Source organism: Rhinolophus sinicus, chromosome 10, assembly GCF_057876585.1.
Source record: "Rhinolophus sinicus isolate RSI-liver-muscle chromosome 10, RSI-T2T, whole genome shotgun sequence".
Classification (NCBI taxonomy): domain Eukaryota; kingdom Metazoa; phylum Chordata; class Mammalia; order Chiroptera; family Rhinolophidae; genus Rhinolophus; species Rhinolophus sinicus.
In genome coordinates this window covers 2,834,412-2,860,220 of record NC_142510.1, presented here as the reverse complement: position 1 = coordinate 2,860,220, position 25,809 = coordinate 2,834,412, and the positions used below count along the sequence as shown (strand labels likewise).

At 45.9% G+C, this 25,809-nt stretch overlaps 2 protein-coding genes and 1 long non-coding RNA gene across 7 annotated transcripts in view; 1 reads left to right on the top strand and 2 right to left on the bottom strand.

Moving 5' to 3' along the window:
- ERI2 (ERI1 exoribonuclease family member 2) overlaps positions 1-1,016 on the bottom strand; it is a 7,554-nt gene extending 6,538 nt beyond the window's left edge. For all 3 annotated transcript variants that reach the window (XM_019751609.3, XM_074323113.2, XM_074323114.2), the window contains exon 1: positions 884-1,016. In XM_019751609.3, the coding sequence (XP_019607168.3) occupies positions 884-906 (23 nt within the window). In that variant the 5' untranslated portion in view covers positions 907-1,016. The remainder of the gene's footprint in view (positions 1-883) is intronic.
- Positions 964-25,809, top strand: REXO5 (RNA exonuclease 5). Of its 2 annotated transcripts, none has more exons than XM_019751607.3 (20): positions 964-1,088; positions 1,450-1,591; positions 2,500-2,612; positions 3,624-3,750; positions 4,793-4,889; positions 7,798-7,941; positions 10,284-10,372; positions 11,344-11,459; positions 12,559-12,697; positions 12,836-12,930; positions 13,885-13,987; positions 16,267-16,367; positions 17,172-17,292; positions 18,080-18,184; positions 18,879-19,016; positions 20,896-20,988; positions 21,489-21,705; positions 21,930-22,117; positions 23,064-23,182; positions 25,545-25,809. In XM_019751607.3, the coding sequence occupies exons 2-20, from the start codon at positions 1,454-1,456 to the stop codon at positions 25,624-25,626; spliced, it is 2,325 nt and encodes a 774-aa protein (XP_019607166.3). In that variant the 5' UTR covers positions 964-1,088; positions 1,450-1,453; the 3' UTR covers positions 25,627-25,809. The 2 variants fall into 2 exon arrangements, with proteins under 2 accessions (XP_019607166.3, XP_019607167.3); XM_019751608.3 differs by lacking the exon at positions 964-1,088 and adding an exon at positions 1,207-1,348.
- LOC109458185 (uncharacterized) lies at positions 3,744-21,662 on the bottom strand. Of its 2 annotated transcripts, none has more exons than XR_016022531.1 (5): positions 21,579-21,662; positions 17,150-17,277; positions 14,800-14,901; positions 11,647-11,788; positions 3,744-4,843 (listed from the first exon to the last, which is right to left on the bottom strand). It is a non-coding gene; the product is annotated as an uncharacterized LOC109458185 (long non-coding RNA). The 2 variants fall into 2 exon arrangements; XR_016022530.1 differs by lacking the exon at positions 21,579-21,662 and adding an exon at positions 18,033-18,171.

Below are 25,809 nucleotides of genomic sequence, written 5' to 3'. Positions count from 1 at the left end.
AAGACAGTTCTGAGGGGACAGGCCAGGTCCAGCCCTCTGGGGGCTTAAAAACCTGGGTAAAGAGACTAGACATCCGCGGTAAGGCACGTAAGGTAACGCATGATAAAGGATCCCCATTGGCAGTACCCTGAGTTCACAGAACGGGATGAGTGTACTGAAGTCTTTAGTGCAGGCGAGACAAACTCCTTTGATGAGCAGCTGAGTTTGACGAGGCAGACAGACAGACACCTCCTGTTCTGCTTTTCTTTATTTAAGAGGTGTGATGGGGAGCTGGGAATCATAGCTAATTTACTGATTCTTGCTACCTAGCAGCCCCTGAACTAAGGCGGTGCTGTCACTTGGTCCTCAACAGCGGTACAAGGTAGTCACTTTTGCTGCCTACATTTAATGAATGAGGAAAACGAATTCCGTCATTTGCCGGAGGGCACATATTTGACAGGGGAAGCCAGGACCCTGCGACTCTGAAGCCCGTGCTTCTCGCTAATAAATGACTCTCCCCCAGAAAATCGGGAAGGTGCAGGAGCCAGGGAGAAGGCCACACCGATGCACGTTCCCAGTGAAACGGCTCACTGGGAAGGGGGGGGGGGGGGTGCACAGCCGGACGGGGACGATGGGGGCTGAGCCCTCCGCACGGCCCACACGGCGCTGTCAATCGTCCCCCCGAGCTCAGAGGGCGCTGACACGGGCTCAAGAGCACCCAGTCGAGAACCCAGGTCCTCCCACCCTCGCTCGTGGGGCGACGCGAGGCCCGAGGCCCAGGTTCCAGCCCGAGCCCGCGACGCAGGTCGGACACGCGGGGGCTGCCCCCTGCCCAGCCCCCTCGGACACCGCGGGCGCAGGCTCCCGACCAGGACCCACCCCCCACCCGGGCCCCCTCACGTACCGCGCCAGCCTCTTGGTCGCCATTCCCGACACGCCCCTCTCCCAACGGTCCAACTGCCGGAAGTCGCGCGACCCCCACTTCCGGAAGTCGCGCGACCCCCACTTCCGGTCCGTCCTAACGGCCGAGCCGGCTGCTTCGGCGACCGTTAACGGCTGAGGTCGGGGCGGCGGCGGGTCAGCCGGGGCTTCTCTGCGGCGATCTCGAGGTCCGAGGGGTGTGGGGCGTGGCTGGGGGCGGGGCAGCCGCTTGGCGCGAGCGCCCCTTTCCCTCGTTGTCCAATCGGCGGAGGCGCGCTCGGCGGTTGGGGAACCGTTTGGAACCCGGCGTGCGGCGCGGGCTTTAAAGCCGTTGGGCTGGAGGCGGCGCTGTTTTCTCCGCGGCGACACCGGTCAGATCGTGGGCAGCCTCGCTCTGCGCGGCGGGCGAGGGCGATCTGGGAGCAGAGGGGAGGATCGGACGGAGGCTGTAGGTTCTCGAGGCCGCTGCTGCTGCCCTCTCCTCTCGGGAGGCGGCCCGGGGCGTCCAGGCGTCGGGTTCCCTCAGCGCCAACCGATCTTTCTCCACAGCCTCATGGAGCCGGAGCAGGAAAACACCGAGCGGCCCCCCAAGAGGGGCAGGAAGAGGAGGCAGGCCCCGAGCCAGCTGGGCGGCGCGGCCGAGGCGATGCGGGCCGGGTGGGAGCGTGAGGAGAGACGCCCCCAGGTCAAGGTGAGCAACGGGGGGAGCCCGGCTGGGAGGCCCGGCGCCCTTTGGAGCCCCCCGACCCTCGCCCCGCCGCCTCGGGGGCCCCCGGCCGCCGGCGAGGCCCACCCCCCTCTCGGGTCTGTACAACGGGAATGGGGCTGATAGTGATGGTTTCGAGCTGGGTGAGTGCCTGGCACACAAGGTGAATGTCCGCTCCCTCAACGAATGGTTGTTGGGGTCTAACGTGCGCCAGGAATTGTTGTAGGTTCTGGGATTCTCCCGCTGCCCCGCGGCGCGGGGTTCCTCACCCGCGCACAGTTGACATCCCGGCAGGGGGATGATGAGGCCGACGGGCATCCCTACCGGTCGTCAGGCGCCGCTGTTAGGCGCTGCCCGGGGCACGCGGGGCGCTGCGGGGAACACGGGAAGGCCTCCTCCTTCCAGTGGACAGAGACACAAGATAACGGGATGAATAATACGTCCTGCAGTAGGTCAGGAAGGAATGAGTGCTCAAAACGTTTTTGATTAAAACAGGATTCCCTTTTTCCTTTTTTTTTTGATTGGCAGAACAATTTTTTAAAGGTTAATGTGGTAAGAAGTGTAAGGAAATTGATAATCTCACCATTTTTTATTTGGAAACAAACTTACAGAAGAGTTGTGAGAACAGTACCATAAACTTCCCCCCACCGACATATGTAGTGGTTGCCAGCACAACTGTCCATCCCCCCCCACCCCCCATGTTTTAATGTATCTTTTATACAAACAATCCTACAAGACTACAATGTTGTTTTAGACCTTCATTTCCGATGAATTAGAACCCTCCTTATGTTTAGATGTATCCTAAATTAATCAAATTGGAAAATGTTAATAATTTGCCTTGCTTTGTTGCTATTCTTGATAATAATTTCTTATGCCCTGACTTGCCTTTACAGAAAGCACGCTTATCTACCATCTTATTTACCGAAAACTGTGAAGTAACCCATGAGCAGCTATGTGGATTGCTGAAGTATGCAATTGTGGGCGAATCCAGTGTTCCTAGACCCAGGTATGAGATGAACTTAAATGGTGGGTATAGACCTGAGGTTTCAAAGTGCTGTCTAGATGGCCGTATCTGCCTTAACTGACATGACTGGTTTGCCATCCAGAATGTCCTAAAAAAAATTTATGCTGGTTGCCAACAATTTTATTTGGGAATTCCTTTATAAAAATCCAGATTTTTGACTTCTTCAAAAACTCAGAGATCTGGCAACTGTGCCTGTATTCCCACATGGCAACAATTTGCTAAAGCTGAATGGTGGCTTCCCCATTCAGATCGGTCACGTCCACTTGAGTGTCCCACCTGGCCTGCTTCCTTTATTACACTGTCTGGCTGCTAGAGGTATTTTGGTTTGTAACCCCCAATGGAGAACCAACTGAAATAACATAACCATGTGTTAAGAATATCTGTCTTTTTTCTCCCTGTCAAAAATAAAGGGCAAAGAGAATTTTACTATTCTGATATTCTCAATGCCATTATTAAATGTCTAATGAACACTGCTTTTGTATATGGACCAATAGAGAGATTTTCAAATGCACACATCTGTCTAGAGGAGGCTGGCTAGACAGATCCCTCAAAAGCCATCTTCTGCAATGACAAATAAGTATCGCCATTGGTCTGTCAGTTTATCTAAAACTGGCTTTCTTGCAGCCAGTCGTGATTACCTGCCGAGGAAGAACTGCCCAGCAGGTTGGGATCTTGCAGAAAGTGAGCTCGGTTCCTATTTAAAACAAATCTGAGTTTAAGATTTGAAGCAAATTTTTAACAGGATTTTGGATTTGAATACATTGCACTTCACATGGTAGTCGCCTTGATTTAAACGTAAACAAATTGTTATCTCAGGAGATGTTTACTTGAATTCTGTGCCCTAATAACTGCTTTCCATTTCCGGGCAGTCAGTGAGTGGTGATAAACTCCATTAGCTGTTGCCCACTGCTTTTTTACCCCACACTTCCCTTCTGTCTGCCTGTAACTGACTTGCTGGTATCACTTAGCTGTATTGGTTTGATTTTTCAACAGCTGGTGCCAGCTTTTTCACCAAAACAACCTGAACAACGTGGTGATTTTTGTACTACAGGGGATGAGTCAGCTACACTTCTACAGGTTCTATATGGAGTTTGGGTTTCTCCGAAAGGCATTCAGACACGTAAGTTAAGAAACCTTGTATTGGGGCCTGAGTTTCGCCCTCCCCCCTAGAGACCAGTACAGCATCTCAAACCCGGCTCTTTGCAGCCTGAGTGAAAAAGTGACGGGTTGTAGAGCAAAAAGCACCAAGCTGAAGAGCTCTTGTGTTGAGATTGAGTTTGTCTCTGTTTTTTGGGGGGGAATCTAGGCAAAACACTTATTCCCAGATTGCAGTCTGTAATTCCTAGGCTGATCGCATCCTATTTCATTTGGGCTATGGTGTTTTCAAAAATTGTAAAATTGACATGAAATCAGTTTTCCGGCCTCTCTCGACAACATCACAAGATGGGGCACCCTTAGAACAGTATCTGCGGCTGAAGAGAAGAAGCACATGCTGGCTGTCCTTTGTCCCCCAGCCGCCTCCTTTCTCTAGTGGACTGTTTCATCCATTTACCCCTGGGGCATTGGAGTTGGTGCGCCCTCATTGAATCTCCTTGGGTCTCTTTCTTTTCTACTTTCGTTTATTGAATGCTCCCTGTGTGCTAGGTCCCACATTATTCATGCTGCGAATGTCAGCTTTAATTCTCACAGTAGTCCTGTAAGACACAGATGCTTTCCTATTCCCATTTTATGCATGAGGAAACTGAATGACTTTTCCAGGTTACAGCTAGTAGGTGGTGGAACTGGCATTTAAGCCCAGGTGAGCCTGAGGCTGGAGCCCTACACCACTTTGCTATTCATCTGTCCTAACAGCCTGGCCTGCCATCCACTGAAGTAACAGATATAGGGAAGTGCTTTGAAAAACAGAAGGGACTTTCTTTTCTAAGTCAGACATTTCTGGAATGTTTGTCTTTCTTACCAGGTGTAATCAGAGATGCAAAGTACATTTCTGGGATGGGATAAATGCAGCTTCACTTACCTGTAAGGAAACAGTCCTCATTTTACAACACACACAATGCAGGTCCAGACCTCTAGCTTTGAGCTGACAATAAAGCCTACTAGGTCTTTGACAGTATTGTAGCTGCTTTCGAGCATTTTTGTGAAATCCTGTTTTGTATTTTCAGAAATTCCGCTTGCCTTCTCCATCATCTGATTTTCTAGCTGATATCATTGGGCTGCAAAAGAAAGAAACAACTGGGGATTTGTCCAAGATGAGCAAAGGTAAGGCTGTGACACCGGTTTGATGATTTGCTCATTCTAAAAGGTACTATGGATATGCTTGTAAGTAGGTTTAACAGTCAATTTTATTCTCGTAAACAACAAAACTCAATTCTAACTTGAGCAGAAAAGCATTTTAAGGGGAAAAATGGATAAGTAACCCAGGGAAATTAGACAACAGAAACTATAGCTGGGATTGATGCCTCAGAAACCATCTGATTAGGTTTCCCCTGGATATCGCTAACATTGGACTTTTAGAATTACTGTGAATAATTTTTAAACTGTCACTGTGTCTTTGTACATACAAGTGTATGGATCGGAAGGAAGAGCTTGCCTTTGATGGATATAAGGGACACCCACAATTACTACTCACAGTGAGGAATACGCAGGAGGTTTAGATACTGGCCAGCTAAGAGAAAAAAATCCACGATAGCAATGTTTTTCAAACTGGGGGTTACATCCATTTTGTAAACGGGGTTACATCCATAGGAAGTTGTAGCTAACCTGTTTTACGGGAGGGAAGGAGGTAAGTGATTGCTATCACTTCATTACACACAGTAAGGTAAGTGATGCTTTTTGTGTGTTCAGAAATAATTAAATAGTTGAATATTTGCACTCAAGGGACATGGAAAAGGAGTAAGGAGTAACCAGTGATTCCTGCCCATCTCCTCCCACACTGCTTCCCATTATCCTCTGTCTCAGGCATCTAGTGTCCTACTCTTCCATTCTCTTCTCCTTCCTGTAGATGCCCACACATGACCTGCACTGTATGTTAAACATCTTTGAGTAAATCACAGTAGTCCTTATGAGACTCAATGCTCATGTAAAAACATTGACTTGTAAAAGCAAAGTTCTAATCAGGAAAAAGAAATTTGATTTGGCTGAAGAATATATAGATGTTGGGGTGATTGGATGGGGGCGGGGATGGAATAAGAGTGGGGAGTGGGGAGATGCGGCTGGACAGGTCTGTGAAAGCCGACGTGTCCTCCTGCAGGAAACACTGTGCTAAGGACTTCGGGTTTCATTCTGTAGGGACCAGGGAGCCAGAGGCTTATGGCCTCTGTCCTCTTAAACATCTCGCTCTGTTTTCCCCATCCTAAGTGTCAAAGTTCCCAAGGTATAGTCTAGAGCACCCTGATCTTCCTTTGGAATAGTCATCGATTCCAAATTCAGTCTTTCCTTTGGAACACTCATCTGTTCTTCGCAAGTTTCTCTGTCACTCTGTGGATAACTCCTATATCTTCATCTCTAGCTCTGATATCCCAGACTCCAGGCTGCATTTTCAGCTGCCTGCTGGCTGTTGCTACTTGGACATTCACTGTCCCCTCAATCGTAACAAAGCTAGAAGCATTTCTCTTATCCCGAAATAACAGGCTTCCATCTTCAAATCCCCTTTTCTGTCGGTACCATTTTTCTCTAGGACACCGGTCTTGAATTTTAAATTGCTTTTCTTTTAGCTGCTTATCCCCAGTCTGCATGGCTCATTCCCTTTGCGCCTCTCAATCTCTGTTCGGATGTCACTTTATAAGAGCAGCCTGCCCTGATCATACACAGATGGCAGGAGGAACCCTTTTCCTGCCCCAGCCTCCCTCTCCTTTCCCTCCTTCACTTCTCTCCATAGTCCTTATCCTCACGTGATGTATTATGTTAGTTTATTGTCCATCTTCCCAACTAGAATTACCATGGAGAATTTTGTTGATTTTGTTCACTGGGGACTTGCAAGTGGCCAAAACAATGTCAGGCATGTACTCAGTAAGTCCTTTGTTGACTGAATTGCATTGTTCTGTCACTATGCTCTTTCAGTTGTTCTTGTGTAATGTGTCTTTCATATATTCTTTTTCCTCCGTCTTTTCCACCATCTTAATCCAGACCTTTTCTCATTTCTCTGCTCCATTTTCTACGTATCTTTGAGGTTGATCTTTCCTAAAATCGGGTTTGGTTATGCCACTTTCTTTCTCAGGAACTTTTTGTCCCCCAATATGTACAAAGATGGACTAAAGTCCCAGCTCTTGAGCCTGGCATTCACCGGGGTCTACAGTTTCCTTTTGTCCTCTTCTGTCAGCCTTGTTACCTACACGCCTCTCTTACAGACCTTTTCTTCTCCCGACTGGTCTTGTCACATCTCTGCTTTGCCTGCAATGCCCTCTTTCTACTGATGACACTTGGGCCTTTTTGGTTGCAACGACCAGATCTCATTGGGGCCACCTAAGTGAGAGGGGTATTTGAAGGGTGCACATGGACCAGGAAGCCAGCAGGACTCTAAGTACTTCTAGTGAAGACCCGTTCTCTGTCCCTTTTGTGGCATCTTTGTTTTTGATTCTCTTCTCACTGGCCATTTTCTGTTTTTCCTGGTTCAGTTCTGAAAGCAGGCTTAGCTAATTACTACTGTCACTTTTGAACATGTCCTGACAATGGCTATCAAGTCACTGGTCATTTATGGGTGGGTCCCTCCTAAGCCAGGTCCCCACTCTTCATACTTCTCATCAGTGACCACCTCTGCTGAAAGAGCAGGCTGGTGCTTTAGCAAGTGGTGAGGGATGGAGCCGAGTCAGCTCAGTGACCTGTGAGGAGTGGCAGACGCTGTACCGGGCAGGTCTCAGATACTAGCTACCTGGGTTCTGCCTTTTCTTCAAGACGCAGCCAGGCTGTACTTCCCTTGCACCACCTCGGGACACCCCAGCCAGGGGCCTCTTCCTTTCCCTTTTATAGCTGTGGTTATTGTACCTATTTGGAACTTTTTTCTCTGTGTTCCTGTAATTATTGGAGTGCGACCTCCTTAAAAGTTGGGGTTGGCTCTTATACGTCTTTTCATCTCCACCATCTTCACCCTACACAAGCTTTAAGAGACATGTCCTCTGAGGTCTCTTACACACAAATTCTAACGTACATTCAATTGTGCTTCTTGTTTCAGGGTCTTTACCTTCTGCCAGTTCAAAAGTCAGCATCAACCTGCAAGATGACCCCATCATTCAAAAGTATGGCTCTAAGAAAGTGGGCATTACCAAATGCCTTCTCACAAAGGAGGAAATGGAAACATTTCACTTTCCATTACAAGGTTGGTTTAGATTTAATCTGATATTGGTAACAATGGAAGAAGACCTAGCAGTTTAAAAATATTACTAGAAAGTTCATTTTGGGGGCTGCTTTCCAAGTGACTTATTCCATTCCATCTTCTGTTGTTGAGGAAATACTTTTAAGTGCAATGTTTCCTAACGTGTAGGATGTGTACCATGATCGCTAAAGTGATGATTTTAGGTAGTAGGGGAACGTGCCTTAAATAGCACTGAAATATTTAATTAGAAATCCCTCTTTCAGTTTTCTTTCATTCCTTCTCAGTATATTAAAAAGAAGTCCGTGTGTCTTGAACACTTCTCTACTACTTTTAATTCTCCCCCACTCCAGCCTCACGCTCATTTTCTTCAATGAGGAGACCAAGTCTGGTCTCAGAGCCTTGGTCAGTTATGTACTGAGAATTTAATAAAAATGGTGTGATTTCATTTTATCTTCTTAATCACAGCAGTGATGTTACATTTCCTTTGAAAAAAAAATATTGAGATATAACTAACCTACCATACAATTCACCCATTTAAAGTATATAATTCAATAGTTTTGAAGATGTTTACAGAGTTTTTTACAACCATCACCACAATCAATTCTGGAACACTTTTGTCAGCCCAAAAGAAACCCCATACTGTCTTTTCCCCCAGCGCCCTCAGGCCGCAGCAACCACTAATCTACTTTCTGTCTATAGATTTACATATTGTGGACATTTCACATTCATGGAGTCTTGCAATACGTGGCTTTTGTAACTGGCTTCTTTCATTTAGCATAAAGTTTTTAAGGTTCATCCATGTTGTGGCATGTATCAGTACTTCGTTTATTTTCATTCTAATTATATTTCATGTATGGCTTTTTGTTTATTCATCAGTTGATGAACATTTGGGTTGTTTCCACTTGGCTATTATGAATAATGCTGCTGCGAACATTTGGGAACAAGTTTTTGTTTGGACACGTTTTCATTTTTCTTGGGTGTACACCTAGCAGTGGATCATAGGCTAACTCTGTGCACCCTTTTGGGAATTCCCAGACTACCTTCCAAAGCAGCTGCACCGTCTTCCGTTCCCTCCAGCAGTGCGCAAGGGTTCCAAGCTCTGCGCATCCTCCCCAACATTTGTGACTCTGTCCTTTGGATCCTGCCCTTCCTAGTGTGTATGAAGTGTTATCTCATTACGATTTTGACTTGCATTTCTCTGAAGGCTGATGACGTGGAGCATCTTTTCATATGCTTATTGGCCATTTGTATATCTCTCAGATCTATCCATTTTTTAATTGGGCTGTCTTTTTTATTGTTAGAGTTTTTTAATACATTCTGGTAACAAATTTCCTTTTTTATTGAAGTGAAAAAGCCATCTGTCAAATGGAGTTAATAGTTTATTTATTGTAGGATTGCCACGGGGATTTAAATGAGTTAATGTACAAACAGCGTTTAGCACGGTGCCTAGCACATAATGCTGGGAAAAAGTTAGTTTTTGTTATTATTGCCACTGAAGATATAGGTGAGGGGGCAGCAAGCATAATGTCGCCCAGATTTGGGGATGCCTCTCTTTCCTGATCTAGATCATATTTTGATTATTTTCATTGTAACCAGTTGGAAATTTCAGGGTACAGTGACATAGAAGCTGGGCGAAGCTTTTCATCCTCCTTTGTTTCTAGTCAAACAAGACCTAGGTGTTGTCTTTACTGTTTCAGCTTCAGTCTGAGGTAGCAACCTTCAATGACTCAAATGCTTTTGGGCCTCTAAGCTGAATATGCCTGGTTATTGATTTAGGGTACACAACAGAGGACACGCCCTAAACCTACAGCTGAGCCTCAGTAGGGAATTTTCAGCCTATGATTCCAGAAAATGGAGGCACGTTTCTAAACAGATCTCAGAGAAATCTCAAAGGTGGAGCTAGGTGCAGGAATGTGCATGGTGAATATTACTTAAACTTTTGCTTCTAGTGAAATGCTTTTAGATTTCTATTATGGTGGAATCTCACTCCTTTTACTAGTTTAGGAAAGCAAAATGCCACATGCAGGCATTTCCATACTTCCTCAACCTCCCTCAGTGCCTGCGTGGAAAAGGCCCAGTCACTTTGGATTTATCCACAATTTAGTTATAATCTCTTTTCTCATAGGAGGAGAAATTGTTGCTGGGTAACTGTCAGGATGTCCAGGCCTAGTCTTCCCTGGAATAGTATTCTTCTCCCAGAATATTAGTCTTTATATTTTAAGTGTCTGACACGGAGAAGGTGGCTAGCAAATGTGTTATTTCTGTTTCCCCGGACGAATCTAAGAGTGATATTTACCTTCTCTAGTTCTAAAGGCAAATGATTTTATAATTCCTTTCCCTCCTAGGTTTTCCTGACTGTGAAAACTTTGTACTTACCAAATGTAACGGTTCTGTAACAGACAACAGTCCTCTCTTTGGACTTGACTGTGAAATGGTAAGCAGCGTTTTGATTTTTCAGCTGGAGTATTGCAAACTAGAATCTAGTAGACCAGTGAACCAGTGCACTCAGTTCCATATTCAGTTTAAATAACCGAAAGTAGGCCCTTTTACTCACAAATTCAAAAATTGGATCTTTGCTCCAGGATAAAGAATAAATGTGACGTACGCTTTCTGTCTAGTTGCTGTGTTTTGTGAGACTCTTGCACATTACTAGGAGTTTCTCCCTCTGTCTTTTGAACAGTGTTTTGTTGTCTTGAAGACTTTGCCTCAAATACCAGGAGTTTGGCTTAGTTTTGTACATTTAAGATCAGAAGCAGGACTTCCCTGCTGAAGCTCCCTTGTGTTTTGCTTTGTCTAATTAGTAAGTCTCCTTTCAAAGACAGTGCATCCTCTCTCGCTTAGTGCTTAGGTAACAGTTTCTCAATTCTTAACCGAGGGGTTAAGAGCTACAGGTCTGGAGCCTCTCATAACACAGCCTGTATCCTGGCTTTGACCGTTAGTGGCTATGTCATTTGGACATATTCCCTAACCTCCGTCAGCCTCAGCTTTTCCCTCTGTGAAGTGGGGAGAACAGAGGCGACCTCAAAGGGTTATTATGAGGTGGTATGTGCAAAGTGGCTTAGCACCGCAAAAGATGGTAATCGTGTGCTCATAGAAATTACTTACGAGTGGTACTTAGTATAGCACTGGGATGCAGCGTACACTCGATAAATGGTACAGTTATGATTGATGCTGTTTCCATTCATCTTCCTTGAGCACATCCTTCCCGGAGAAATTATATGGTCGCTTACCTGAAGTGTAATATTCAGCAGCCTCCCTTGTTTTAGTTTCATTCATACTGGATCCTCCAGTCAGCAAAAGGCTGTGCCATGGTCATAGGGACCCCAGTAGGTTCGGGCCGATGGCGGTGATATGGTTCCCCAGTTGCAGTTCAGAGGCCTGACTGACTACACCCTGGTGTTTCAGTGCCTCACATCCAAGGGGAGAGAACTGACACGCATCGCGCTGGTCGCTGAAGGAGGTGACTGTGTCCTGGATGAACTCGTGAAGCCTGACAACAAGGTTCTGGACTACCTCACCAGGTATTTTACCCCTGGCCTTCTGCTCTTCCTAGAGCTGGCAGACTAGAGTGGCATCAGCTTCACAGGAATAGCCGGAGGCTTCTGCCTGGTTAGGTACTATCTCCTTACATTTATCGAGGAAAAGGCTGGGTCAGAACTGTCAATGCCCGTACTGAAATGCACGTCAGTGGATACTGACTGCTCTTACCTTGCTTGGTCTCTCATCCCCCTGTGACCTTCAGTCAGCGGGACAGTATCTTCTTTGTCAGGGACTCTCCCAGTCGGAATTATTATCTGGCAGCCGCCAAACAGCTGGAGATTCGTCTCTGATAAGACCTCATCTGAAAAATCTGCAAATCATTTGGCAGTCACATGAGTTAGATGTTAGTCGTCAGCCTTGACCTCAAAAACCAAAACAAAACCAAGTTTTTCCATAACAGAAATCTGAAGCTCAAAAATGTTAGCCTATTCGCATGTAATTTCAGAGTGTACACATTACAAAGAAAAGGCAGCGAAACATGACTGTTTCTGCCCATTGAAGTTGCACCTATAGATTCCTGCTTCCTTCGGGCACAGAGAAGCCATCATAGTGCTAAAGGCTGTCCTGATGTGACAACTAGACAGTTTTCTTAGGGAACAGTCATGGTGGCAAAAATGTATGTATACGTGTGTTTGTCACAGCAGTACAAAATTAGGGAGTATAAATACTTGAACAGTAGGGGACTGGTTAAAATACGTTATATCTATATAATGGAGTACTCTAACCATTTAAAAGGATGTGCTGAAATCGATTTATTGATGTGAAACCTTGTTCATGACATGTGGCAAATGATAAAATATTATAAAGTAGCATATGCATTATGATTGCATTTTTATGAAAATGAAGTATATACATCAAAGTATATTACCACAAATATGAAAGGATGTTTACTGAAATAAAAAGTGATGATCTCTGGGTAATGGGATTATGAGTAATTTTTAATTTACTCTTTGCTTACTTATATTTTCAACCTTTCTACACTGAGCATATATTCATTTTTTAAATATGTTAGAAATGATTTTCCAGGGAGGAAAACTTGTTAACATACTGGCCTGTCCATTTGTCTTTTTTTATTGAAAGCTTCTCAGGAATCACGAAGAAGAGTCTTGAGCCAGTAACGACCAAACTCAAAGATGTGCAGAGAAAGTTAAAAGCACTGCTTCCTCCCAATGCTGTGCTAGTGGGCCATTCCCTAGACTTGGATCTCAAAGCTCTGAAAGTAAGTATCTTCGTTTTTCTAGTATATACGCCTGTCCCGTTTATCTCAAATCGGAAGCCTTGGGCTCTTCTATCCCCGGCCCACTTGTTTTTTCCTCAAGCATAGGATGCTATTCATTCTATTCTCTTTCCTCCTCAGATGATACATCCATATGTTATTGATACATCATTGCTTTATGTCAGAGAACAGGGCAGAAGATTTAAGCTAAAGTTCTTAGCCAAAGCTATTCTGGGGTAGGTTTATTTGCATATTATAATATCATCCTGACAAATTGCATATAAGTTAGCATATAGTACCTTATTTAATCCGTGTTGAAAAAATCACGGTCTCTGTTTCCCCTCTTAGTGTGTAAACATTATTCTTTTTATTTCTTGTGAATCCTAACTCCGGATCCTAACTCCGGAGAGAAGTATGACTCAGAAATGAAAAAATTGTGGGAACACAAGAAGGGGTTTAGATTCACAGTTGAGGGTTGGTGGATAGATCTGGACAGGACGGGGCATAAAAGTTAACCAAAATTTCAAAATAGAACATTCCTATATTGAATGGATACTATTATGTACAATCATGTTCATTATAGTATGGTTTAAAACAGCCCAAAGCGCACATATTTTATAGGACTGGTTAAATAAATTATGGTTATCTGTATTACTGAATACTTTGTTGTTGTTGAACAAATGTGAAGGGTCTCTGTGCTAATAAGGAAAGCTCTCTAAGATACTGCTGAGAACAAGGTCCGTGTATGCCTAGATATCAATATGATGGAGATGAGATTTACATGCATCTGTAGACATAAACATATGTATTCTTTTGAGGTTTTTAAAAACAACCAAGAAAGGAGTTAACTACATATAGACACTTGTGTACAAATAGAAAAATTCTGGAAGTTAACTTTGAACACGGTTACATCTAAGAAATGAGACAGGGGAGTGAGGAGTGGGTAAGAGACTTTTGTTGGGCAGCGTTTTGTCCAGGTGATATGCTTGCTGTAGACAAAGTCATTTCTGATCATTCTACATCCTCGCCTTTCTCAGGTCCTGGCACTTAGGAATAAAGGAATTTTGATTGTTGTGATGTAAATCTGATTATCAAAATGCTAAAATGTTACATGTAACCAGAATATTTGCGGTAAAAGAGCCTCATTTAAAAATACTCCCGGGTGTGTCAACTTTATCTTGACTTTCCAGGAAGGATATACAGAATCCAGATAGGCTTGGTCACGATGCTACAGAAGATGCTAGAACAGCCCTTGAACTGGCTCGGTATTTTCTTAAGTATGGCCCAAAGAAGGTTAGTACCTTTGACCTGTGTGTTTGCTTTTCTTAAAATTATGGGAGTAGAACAGATAGTCACAGACCACCATCTCCTGCTGTTACCGTGCTTTACAAAAATGGGACTGTAATTTCAAGCTGAGCATGTATTCGTAATTAAGACCTGTATCACTGACATCATGGAGGGTTAAGTGTGTAGTCTCTGAAGTCTGTTTGGAAATATAGGCACTTTCTCTGAACAGCTTCAGTTTCTAGGTCTGTAAAATGGGAACACACTTCTGGGATATGGGTGGAGATACAAAGCTCTTAGCACAGTACCTGGAGCACATTAACCACCATCATTTGGTGGTGAACATTGTAGCTGATGCTAATAATTGTAATAATTATAAAAAACTATATAGATTTTTGCCATGTTGGGGAGCAGGGCCATTGTTTCAGCAGCAGATGGTGGGTGTAGATTAGAACAGCATATACAGACACAGTGGAAGAACAACTGCTCAGAGACCTGGGTATAACGTCTTCTAACCTATTAGCTTGTCCTGGTGCCTGATGTGTTCTTTCTGTTATGACTCAGGTACAAAATAAGTCATAGTCCATGTAGAATAAGTAGCCAGAATCGTGTCGTGTGTCGTGGTCGTAGAAAGACATTCTAAAATATCTTACTGGGCATGTAAATAGTAACAGCCACCGTCCACTAAGATCTTACTAAGTGTACTGTTCTAAAATGCTTTATGTACATGATCTTATCCAGCAATCCTATAAGTTAACTATTATTAGCATCTCGATTTTATATATGAGCATTCTGAGGTTCTGAAAGGTGAGATAACTTACCTCGGGTCCCACAGCTTGGCAGACATGGAACCAGAATGCAAATCCAGTTCTGTCAGATTCCAAAGGCTGTCTTTGCTCTACGTCAGGGGTCAGCAAACTTTTCTGTAAAGGTCAGATATAGCAAGTATTTTAGGCTTCATAGCTATACTGTCTCCATTGAAAGTACTCCACTTACTGTTGGTAGGGCCAAAGCAGCCACAGCAGTATGTCAGTGAATGGGCACAGCTGTGTTCCAATAAAACTTTATTTACAAAAAACAGGTGTTGGGCTGGACCTGACGCGATGACTGGACTGTGCCAGCCCCTGCTTTAAACCACATCAGAGATTCTAGAAACTTTGGTCTCAGGACCCATTTATCCTCAAAGAGCTTTTGTTTATATGGATCACATCTATCACCATTTACCATATTAGAAATTAAATATGAGGAAAAATAATCTTAATATTTTTTAATTTTTTGAAAATACTAAAAACCCTGTTAACACAAAAAATGGATTTTTATGAGCAAAAAGCATTTTCAAAAAAATCAGTGTCTAAAGTATTACTGTTTTATATATTTTGCAAATCTCTTTAATGTCTAGCTGAATGGGAGACCAGTGACTGTCTCATGTCTGCTTTTACAATCTGTTGTGTAGTTGGAGGACCTCATGAACGTCCCCTGAAAGGGTCTCTGGAACCGCCAGGAGTTCTCGAACCACTTAGAGAACCACTGCGTTCTATTATGCTGCCACTCGGTTTCCAGTGAAAGTTGTATCTCATTTGGGTAAAACCTAAGGAAATCTGCATTAAGCTAACGTATCAGTAGGGGTTCATTTACTGCGTCAAATGCACCATACTAATCTAAGATACTAATAATAGTTGACAATGGGAGTAGGGTATATGGACATTATACTGTAATGTCTTTGTGATTTTTCTGTAAATCTAAAACGATTCTAAATAAAGCGTTGGTATCTCATTCTCTACATCACAACTTGCAAGTGGTCTCCCACTATATGGAAGAATAAACTATGATAGACTTTATGGTTTTGTATTAAACCAAAAAAAAGTCTTTTATTATTTATTTTTTTTTTTTGATGTTGTAAAAGCCATTCTTTTTTCATTTCCAAAATGTGCACGTTTGCAGAGGAGTTAATTTTAAGTGACTGACTCGAGTGAATGATGAGCCATCCCTTATCACTCAGCCCTGCTTGCCTTTCCCCGTGTTCGTGTGACAACATCAGCAGCTGGTAACAGACTGCCATTCTTGGCCAAGCTGCCAGAACCATCTGGTAACTGTTGAAGCCAGCCTGGGCCTGTGACAATGGCAAAGCCACTGTCTACAGAAGCAGAGAACACCCCTTGAGTGGATTTTTCGTGTGTGTGTGTGTGTGTGTGTGTGTGTGTGTGTTTTGGGTTGTTTTGTTTTTTGTTTTTTAACCTCAACTGCTTTGCAAGAAATGAGATGGTTCTGAGCACTTTCCTTTCTTCAAGGTCGCAGAACTAAACCTGGAGGCCCTGGCTTGTCACCAGGGACTGCACGCAACAGACCAGGGGCAGAGCAGCACAGCAGGAGTTCAGCAGCACAACACAAGGTAGTCCTCTTCAGTTCTAAACAGGAGCAAAGAAAAATGCAGTCTCTACTTTCTTACTTAAAAACAGAACCTAGGAGTGTTTTTCCTCTTTCGAGTCTGCTCTACCGTGTTTCCCAAAAAATAAGAACCTAGCGAGACAATCAGCTCTAATGCATCTTTTGGAGCAAAAATTAATATAAGACCCAGTCTTATTTTACTATAAGACTGGGTGTAACATAACATATAATACAATAAATACTCAGTCTTATATAGTGTAAGACCAGGTCTTATATTAATGTTCTCTCCAAAAGACGCATTAGAGCTGATTGTCCGGCTGGGTCTTATTTTCGGGGAAACACGGGAATAAGTGTCTATTGACAGTATCAATAACATTCTTTCATCACAAAAACCACGGAGGGGAAAATACCACCTTCTGCCCTAAATAGTATCTATATTGATTTGTAATTTTCTGAATCTAGCAACCGGTCTTAAAATGACTTCTTTACGGAAAAAAAGTAAAACACAAATACATTAAACTAAGTAGCATTAGGGGAGATACTAGACTAGTGGGTATTTTGATTAGAAGACAAGACTATAGTTGGAGATGTATTCCCGAGATTGGGGGATTGGGGGCGGGGAGGACACGAAACAAGCTCAGAAGAGGTCTCTACACCATAATATGTATCAGGTCCTTAGAATCAGGCCTGAACTTTGATAGACAGCTTTGAGTGCATTTCTGTGATATTAAGACAGTGCAAATACAGAGAGAGAGAACGCCCGGGTTAGGGAAAGCTTGTTCTCACCTTGACCTCTTGTACTTGACAGTGTTTTAGACTGCTTGCACTCGATGGGTCAGAAGCTCCTTCTCTTGACTCGGGAGGCAGATACTAGTGAACTTTCTTCTGCCAGAAACTGTGAAACTGTTACATGCCTGTCAAATAAAGAGGTGAGTGAGCTACTGTGTCTGTGGAAGTCGCGTTCCGAGCAGAGGGGCTGTGGCCCTTTGCCACCTACGCAGGTGTCAAGGTTTTGTTCAGCAGCAGCCCTGCCTACCATCACATCACCTCTTCCATCGAGCACTTTTCGTCCCCCTCACCCACTGGTTCACCCCACAGGCCTGTCTTACAGGTCTTTCTGCAGGATCCTCATTTCCCTTTTTTTCCTTCTTTCCCTTCACTGCAGTGTCTCCAAGGGGACATTACCTCCTCTCTCTGTGTATTTCTTCCCAGAAGCAGGGCTTCTTCTCTAAGGCTGCCACGCCTCTCACTGTCAGGTGTAACAACCTGTACCCATTATTTTGGCATTTCATTGTGCTTTTTCTTTCTGGGGTGGTTTTGGTTGTGCTTCATTTAAGTGTTCTCTATCCCCCCCCCCCCCCTTTTTTTCCCCTAGTGTCTCTTAAGCTTGTTTCTTGCTTTTCACTCACAGGCTTGCCACAGTGTGGGCTGGCAGGGGCTCTGTTGGAATTTAACTTATTTCTTACAGGAAATCTGAAGGTTGTAGTCGTGTTTCTTAGTCATGCTAAAGGTATGGGTCATGTGTGATTTTATGTATTCTCTTTATTGATTATGTGGTTCTTCTCGGAGGCTGTGTGGCGTCACCATTTTCTCGCAGACCTTGAAGTCAGCCCTATATAGCGTTTCAATGTGGATAAAAAGACAACCACTGCCTCCGACTGTGGCTCACCTCCGGGTGAGTGGGCCCTGCCTCATGCGGCTGTGCTGTCCCCGCAGGTCCTTGAGCAGGCCAGGGTGGAGGTCCCCCTGTTCCCCTTCAGCATCGTCCAGTTCTCTTTTGAAGGCTTTTCACCTGCCCTCACCGAGGAGATGAAACAAAGGGTAAGTGGGGTGGTTTCTACTAGATTTCCTTAATGACTCACTATACTCCCCACCATTAAGGAAAGGAACATGTACTTTATGAAGTTTACTGTATTTTTTTCCAGAGATTTTTTTTTTTTTTTAATTGGGGAATATTGGGAAACTGTTTTTCCAGGGCCCATCACTTCTAAGTCAAGTCGTTGTTTTCAATATACTTGTGGAGGGCGCAGCTCACTGGCCCATGTGGGAATCGAACCGGTCACCTGGGTGGAACCGATCACTCCAACCACTGAGCCAACCGGCTGCCCCAGAGTTTTTGTATATGAACATGTTGGAAAACCCCATTTTTATAAAAATGGGAGTCAGACTACGTGTGTGGTTTTGTGATGTTCTATTTTCATTTCACGGTATATCTCGTCCATCTTTCCGTGTCACTACATACTTATTTCCCTTGTTTGTAATGGCTTTGTAGTATTCTGTTGTATGGCGTACCTATTTCTTTTCACTTGTGCTTTATACAATTTTGCTCTTCCAAATAATCTTGTAGTGAAATAACGCCTGTGGACAGACAGATCCTTGTACATTTGGCAGGTGTTTGTGTTGAGAAACTCCTTGAAGTGGAATTATCCCGTGTTTTGACTCATGACTTCTTAGATTTGACTTAATTCTCTTTCCACATCTGCCTACTCACTGTATCCTGTTGTTTTTCTTATAGCTGAGGGTCAAGTGGACAGAGATATCGACTGTCTATGCTGGACCGTTCAGCAAAACCTGCAACCTCCGGGCTCTGAAGAGGCTGTTTAAGAGCTTTGGCCCAGTTCGGTCGTTCAGCCTCGTCCTTGAAACACACCAGGTAATGAGACAAGAAAACTGAGTCTGACCTTGCCGATGCGCACCGGAAGCTCAGGTGCGTACTAGGGCCCTTCAGACAACAAATATTAGTGACAGGAGCCTGACTGTCACCAACTGGAGTGCGAGACGCGCTGGTGGCAACAGTTCAGTTGTTGACCCACAAGAATATGGACCCAGTGCCGCCAGAGCTTCTGAAATTTTTATTTTGAGAATCGAGAAATCTGCCAGTTTCCTTAGGCTGGCTCCAATTTTCTTATGTAAGCCAGACCAAAACTATGTCTGCTGGTTGAATGTAGGCTGGGCTTCCTTCGTGAGGCGTCAGCTTGAAATGATCAAATGCCCTTTCAACTCCCACATCTTAAGAAATCTCTGTAGGGCTGAACTACAAAGAGGCTGCTGGCTGGGTTAAAGGACAGAGCAGCCTTATGGCGGGGATTTTGTTGCAGCTGCTGCTGTTAGCGCCCTCGTTTCTTGGGATAAGTTCGTTCCCGTACTCTCCCTCGGGCCTGGTAACCACTATTGTCCTTTCTATCTTATGAATGTGACTCCTCTGGGGACATCATAGAAGTGGAATCGTACAATATTCATCCTTTTGTGTGTGGCTTATTTCACTCAGCATGTATTCAGAGTTCATCCGTGTTGTCGCATGTGTCAGAATGTCCTTCCTTTCCAAGGCTGAATAATATTCCATTGTGTGAATACACCACATTTTGTTTATCCAGTCAATGGCGAACATCTGGGTCGCTTCCACCTTTGCCTTTGGCTACTCTGAATATTGCTGCTATGAACACAGATGGACAAATATCAGTTTGAGTCCTTGTTTTCAATTCTTTTGGGTATGTGCCCAAAAGTGGAATTGCTGGGTTAAATAACTTTAATTTTTTGAGGACCCGCCACACTGTTTTCCACAGTGGCTGCAGCATTTTACATTCCTACCGGCAATGCCAAGGGTTCCAATTTCTCCATATCCTCGCCAACACCTACCTTCCGTGTTTTGGGTAGTAGCCGTCCTAACGGCTGTGAGGTGGTATCTCTTGGATCTCTCTGATGACCAGTGATGTTGAGTCTCTTGTCATGTGCTTGTTGGCCATTTGTATGTCTTTGGAGAACTGTCCATTGGTCCTTTGCCCATTTTTTAATTGGGTTATTTGATTTTGTTGTTGTTGATTTTGAGGAGTTCTTAAATATTTTATATGTGAGTCCTTCATTAGACATCTGAATTACAAATACTCTCTCCCCTTCTTTGGGCTGCCTTCTAATATTGCTGAGAGTGTCCTTTGATGTACTTCTTACTTTTGATAAAGTCTAACTTGTATTACCTGTGCCTTTGGTGTCATATTCAGGGAATCACTGCCAAGTCCAGCATCATGAAGCTTTTTTGTGGGAGCACTTTTTATGTCATGATGGTACTCGGGCTCAGATCGGCACAGATTTAGCTGGTCTGTTATCAAGCAGGAAAGCAGTCAGTGAAGATGCAGCCTATACAGTGGAAGAACTTAACCTCCACAGGCTTCCAGACAAGCTGCCTAGAATGATGCTAACAAGACACACAGGAACCTTCCTGTGACTTGCAGGGATGACTAGTGATTCAGTACCAAGCAGCATGGGAAGCAAGTTGTGTCGTAACGGGTTTGTCAGTGCTTTCCCGTGCCGCCCTGGGAGCGAGGGCTTCCATTTTACATGGCACATAAGGGTGTTGCTCTGCGAAACCAGCTCCTGATCCTGGGTGGTTCCACTTAACGTCGATGGTCTGTAGAAGTCACGGTCTGGCTCAGCACAGCAAGGACGTTCGTCCTGGTGGCTTGGGCCATGTCGTTTCAGCCCCTTTCCCAGCCCCTTGTCTAGCAAAGGGAAGGAACTCCTGGTCTGTTTCTCCGCAGCCGCATGTCTGTGTCCAGTATGAAATCCTAGAAGCTGCTCAGCTGGCCATTGAGTCCCTGGACGGCATTCTGATAGATGGCATCCGCGTCAAGGTAGGTGGCCAGGGAAGGCGACGGGCGGCAGCTCTGGCCGGGCTCAGCCCGAGTGGACAGTTACCTGAGACGTGACAGCTGGCGCTCTGCTCAGGCTCAGCCTGGCTCCGGGGCTCTTCCTGTCCTCTTACCACTCCTCAGAGCCCAGATGAGTTATTTGGAGTGGTTTGCTGTGACTGCCTGTTAGGCAGGCTTTCAGGGGATCCAATGGTGGTAGTTGGAAGTTTCTTATGCAGAAACTGCATTGGGCTAGAAGGCAGGGAACTGATTTCCACTGCGGGGTGCAGGGGGGTGGGGTGGAGGGGAGGAGACAGTACATTTACTTACACGAAAGTATGTACGTACTACCTATGAAGTCTCTCCCGTGTCCTGTTAGGCAGTTACCATTAGCCTCTTAGACAGATGAGGCCACTGCAGAATTACGTTCCCTGTTCGTATGTAACCAGCCTGGGGATTGAAGGGGTGACTTTGCACCCCTAGCGCCATCTTCCCTTGGTTAGGCGCAGAGGCCTGTGACCGAGCTCACCCTTGACTGTGACACCCTCGTGAATGAGCTGGAACAAGATTCCGAGACCCGAGGGACGATCTACCTGTCTGGAGTGAGCGAAACCTTCCGAGAACGCCTGTTGCGGCAGTCCAGCCTCTTTGTTGGCCTGGAAGCTGTCATCTTGCCTAAGGATTTTAAAAATAGACAGCAGAAAAAATACAGTTTCCTGAGTAAGTGTGTGCCCCTGAAGGTAGCGTTGGGGAAGGAGAGCGGGGGTGGGACCATACGAGGGCAAAGAGGAAATGCTCATCGACTGCGCCTCCGGGCCCGGACCAGGGCAGCAGCCCGTCATCCTGTCCTCCCTGGAGCCTGGCTGGGCTGACCCCAGCGCAGTGACCAGCATTTCTGGCCCTTAGTAACACGGCTGTTCGTTCTCTCTCTCTCTCTCTCTCAGAATTCAAAACTTTCAGCAGTGCCCAGAGGGCACTCAGCATTTTCACCGGCAGGGGGTGGAAGCTCAAAGGCAGGCATGCCCTGACCCCCAGGCACCTCCACACGTGGCTGCAGAGCCTACCCCCAGAATCGAGAAGCCCCCCGGAGCTCCACATCGTACCGCCCCCCTTCGAGCAGCAGGCCTTGCAGGTGAGTGAGGGTGTCCTGGGGTCACGGCGAGGGTCGCCGCCTGGGTTTGTGGGCTCTGGGGGCTGGCCTCTGGTGTTTGTGGAAGTTAGTCAGGAGAGCCCTGCTCAAGCGACCCTGCAGCCTGCAATCCTTGTTTTCTGCCCTGGGACTAGTCTTCATTCACACTCCAGCGTCTCCCAGCCCTGCATGATCTTTGGACCAACGAGCTCTCTCATACTTTTGCCCCCCCCCCCTACTTGCTGAAATCAGGGTCTTGTCCTCCAGGTGGCTCTCCAGGGACTGAGGGGCTGACCAGTAGGAGAGCCAGACAAGTCTTTAGTGATGTAGGTTCCCCAAAATGTGTTCTCTACACAAGACGATTTGGGGTGGTCACAGATGGACATTTGTTTTCACTTTTACCGTCATGAACTTGTTTCTCTAACACCCATCAGCAACCACACTGAACCTACGACTTCATGTATACTATTATTTAGACGATGCTAAGGGAGAAATTGACTCACGTCTAAGAGAACCATTGGGGGATACACAGCAGAAGGGTAAATGCAGAAGGCAAATGGCTGAAGTTCGGGAACCCCTGTCTGATGCCCCACACTTAGCAGAAGAGAACTAGAGGCCAGGGCTGGTGAGTGACTTCCCCAGGTCACAAAGCCACTTAATGGCAGAGGCTAGGCTACAGCTCTCCTTAGTGACATGGTTCCCCCAGCTCAGGGCTCTGGAATACACATCTGGAGGACAGGACAGCAGGTGTCCTCCTAGAGTGGCTCGGAGGCCTGGGGGCGCTGGGGTGGACAGGGAACCCTGCAGTGTGGGCTCCAGCTTCAGACGGAGGATTTAGACAGAGCCTTTCCTGGGAAACCATGGCCACAAGCCTGAGAAAATGGTGCAGCCCCTCCAGAGGCGAGCAGCGGGTACGCTGGCTGAATGTCAAACGTGGCTTTGATCCTAGACTCTGAAGGTGGACCACCCGAAGATAGCAGCCTGGCGCTGGGGCCGGAAGATAGGGAGGCTCTACCACAGCCTGTGCCCAGGCACCCTCTGCCTCATCCTGTTGCCAGGAACCAAGAGGTAAGGACCGAAGGGTTGTCCCCCTGTGCTTCTGGCCTCTGGACTTGAGCTATTTTCGGAGAAAGGCCTTTTGTTGACATGCAGTCACTTGAATTGTCCCGTTCTAAGAAACAGGTATTGTATGTTATACGCATGTGCTCTCCTGTAACCTTACTGGTCACTCAGGCCAGTTCAAAGGCAGAAGGTTTAGGCCCCGCAGCCTCCCTGGGATGAGGGGCAGCTGCCTGACTCCACTGAGTATAAATGGTCAAGACGTTCTAGGGCAAGGCCCAGGCTTCGACATGACCAGGGCCCACCTCTGTCCTCTCCCCCCTCTGACAAGTGGCCAAGTCCCTTCCCATTGTGGGTCTCAGTTTCCCTTTGGTAAAATGAGGGATTTGGAATGAATCAGTGATTTGCAAACCCTTTTAACTATAAAACCCTTTCTTTAAAAGAAAAATTGATGTTAAATCCTGAAGCATAAAGACCGGCAGTTCCAGGATGAATGAATGAGTGTGTATAGTGGGGGCGGGGGGAGGGGGCAGTGGCCTTTTGAGCATAGTTTGAAAATCACTGGATTGTATATTTGTCTAGAAAGTCCCTAAAATTCTGACATCTAGGATTCCCAGGCCCGAGGCCGCAGATGACAGAACAGAAATGCCTCAGGCCTTAAGCTGGGACCAGAAATGAACTTCCTGTCACAAAATCCTTGTAACGTACCTCAGGCCCTCAGTGCAGCACAAGAGAAGTGCTGCCTCTGGGAAACAGAAACATGTGTTAGGTGTTTGTGTTGAGGAAAGAAAGATCTTAGACTAAAGTACTGTGAACAGGTTTGTGGGCAGGCTAACAGCAAGGGGTAAGAAAGTGCCCACAAGCTGCCAGGAAAACTTCTTGGGTGATGGCACGGACTTGCCCTGGCCTGGCTTCTTGGGGCTGGAACGGGGGACTGGCCGTTGTGTTTCCCATGGTGTGACTAGCCAAGAGCGGCCACAGCTCTCTCCTTCCGAAGTGGCCAAAGTGAGGGGCTGCAGGAGGGAGTTTTGGGGGTCAGGCAGCGAAAAGGCTTCAAGTTTTGATGAGGGCAAAGGTCAGAAGATATGTTTGACAAGTCAGGAGAAAGCTCTGGAAACAGCAAATCCTGCCGTAGGAAACCTGATGTTCTCCTTTCTTTTAAAAGTTACCCTCTGATTCCTGTAGCCATTTGATCAAAGCCATGGCAGCAGCATGTGTTTCCCAAACAATGAAATTGCTGTGTGTGACTGTCTGCTCTGGACCACATCTGTGCAGCTGTCATCAGGGCAGCAGATACCCTTGGGAAAGTGGCCCAGGAAGGAGCAGCAAAGAGAAGAGAAGGTTTCCTCATGCTGGGAGCCTGACTCAGCCCTTAATCCTTATAATTCTGGTAGCTGCTAAAATTAATCTTGAAAATAGGAATTGTGATAACTCTTCAAACCCTTATTAAGTGTCAGGTACTGCACTAAATGTTTTATATGCACTTTTGGCTGAGGTGGTTAACATGGAGGAAAGACGCAGGTTAAGCCACTGGCCTGAGGTTGCACAGATGGCACGTGCACGATTAGGATTCGAACCCCGGTGGCCTGACTCCAGCCCCGCTGCCGACAGCCAGAGCTTAAGTTTAGGCGTGAGGGGGAGACAGTGTCTGCGTTTGTTTTGGCTTATTTCTGCCTGCGGCTCCTCAGTCCTCTAACCCAGCTTCGTGACTATTCACTGCGAGGCGGCTGGCACCCACGTGTTAGATTCTCCTAAATTCTACGCACCACGCCCAGTGTGTTACAACGTAAGTTATTCAGTAAGTTACTGCTGGGTAGTTTTCCAAACAGTGCCTGGAACATGGATGAACAAAAGAATAAACAGCAATTTAAAAGGACTCTGATGGCAGACTGCCATTATTACCCTGCTGGTCTGTCACTTAACAGTTACATGACTTGAACAAGTGATGTCTGTGGGACGTAATAGTTATACCTGGACCAGCACCTCCATTAGCTGCATGAGCTGTTCTGAGGATTAAATGAGAACGATTCTCTGTATGTTAGCTGCTACTGTCTGTCGTGCTCCAAAGCCCTGGAGACGGCGATTTAAGTACTTCCGAGTTTTATAGTTTGGAGAAGCCGAGCTCAGCTTGAGGCCACTCGCCCTTGGTCGAGATGGGCTTCGCTCACATCTGTTCAGTGGCAGGTGTGTCAGTCTCTGGGACTAGTCAGTTTTCTTTCCACCGAGCCATCTTTAGGCAGCTTTCCCTAAACTGTCCACCTGCCCGCCCCCTGCCGCACAGCACGTACACACACCCGACAAACTTACCTCCTCTACCCGCGTGCTCGTAACCCTGTGGGTGAAAGCTGTCTTCACTCCCCGTTTGTTGCAGCTCTCACGGCTCGCTGCCTGGCCTAGGATTGATGGGGATAAAAAGTGAAGAGGAGAGCACCACCCCGAACAAGTGTTTGTGAGTCTGCCCCCCACCTCCCATGTGCCATCTTCCTCATGGGCACCGGCAGAGAATGTGGCCGGCCTGCAGCCCCTCCATCCAGCAGATGGCTTCGGGAAAGTGTACCAGTCAAGGGGTCAAGTTCATTTATGTAGCATGTAGGAAGTTTTCAATAAATTCTCAAGCGTTCTTTACCTGCAAACCA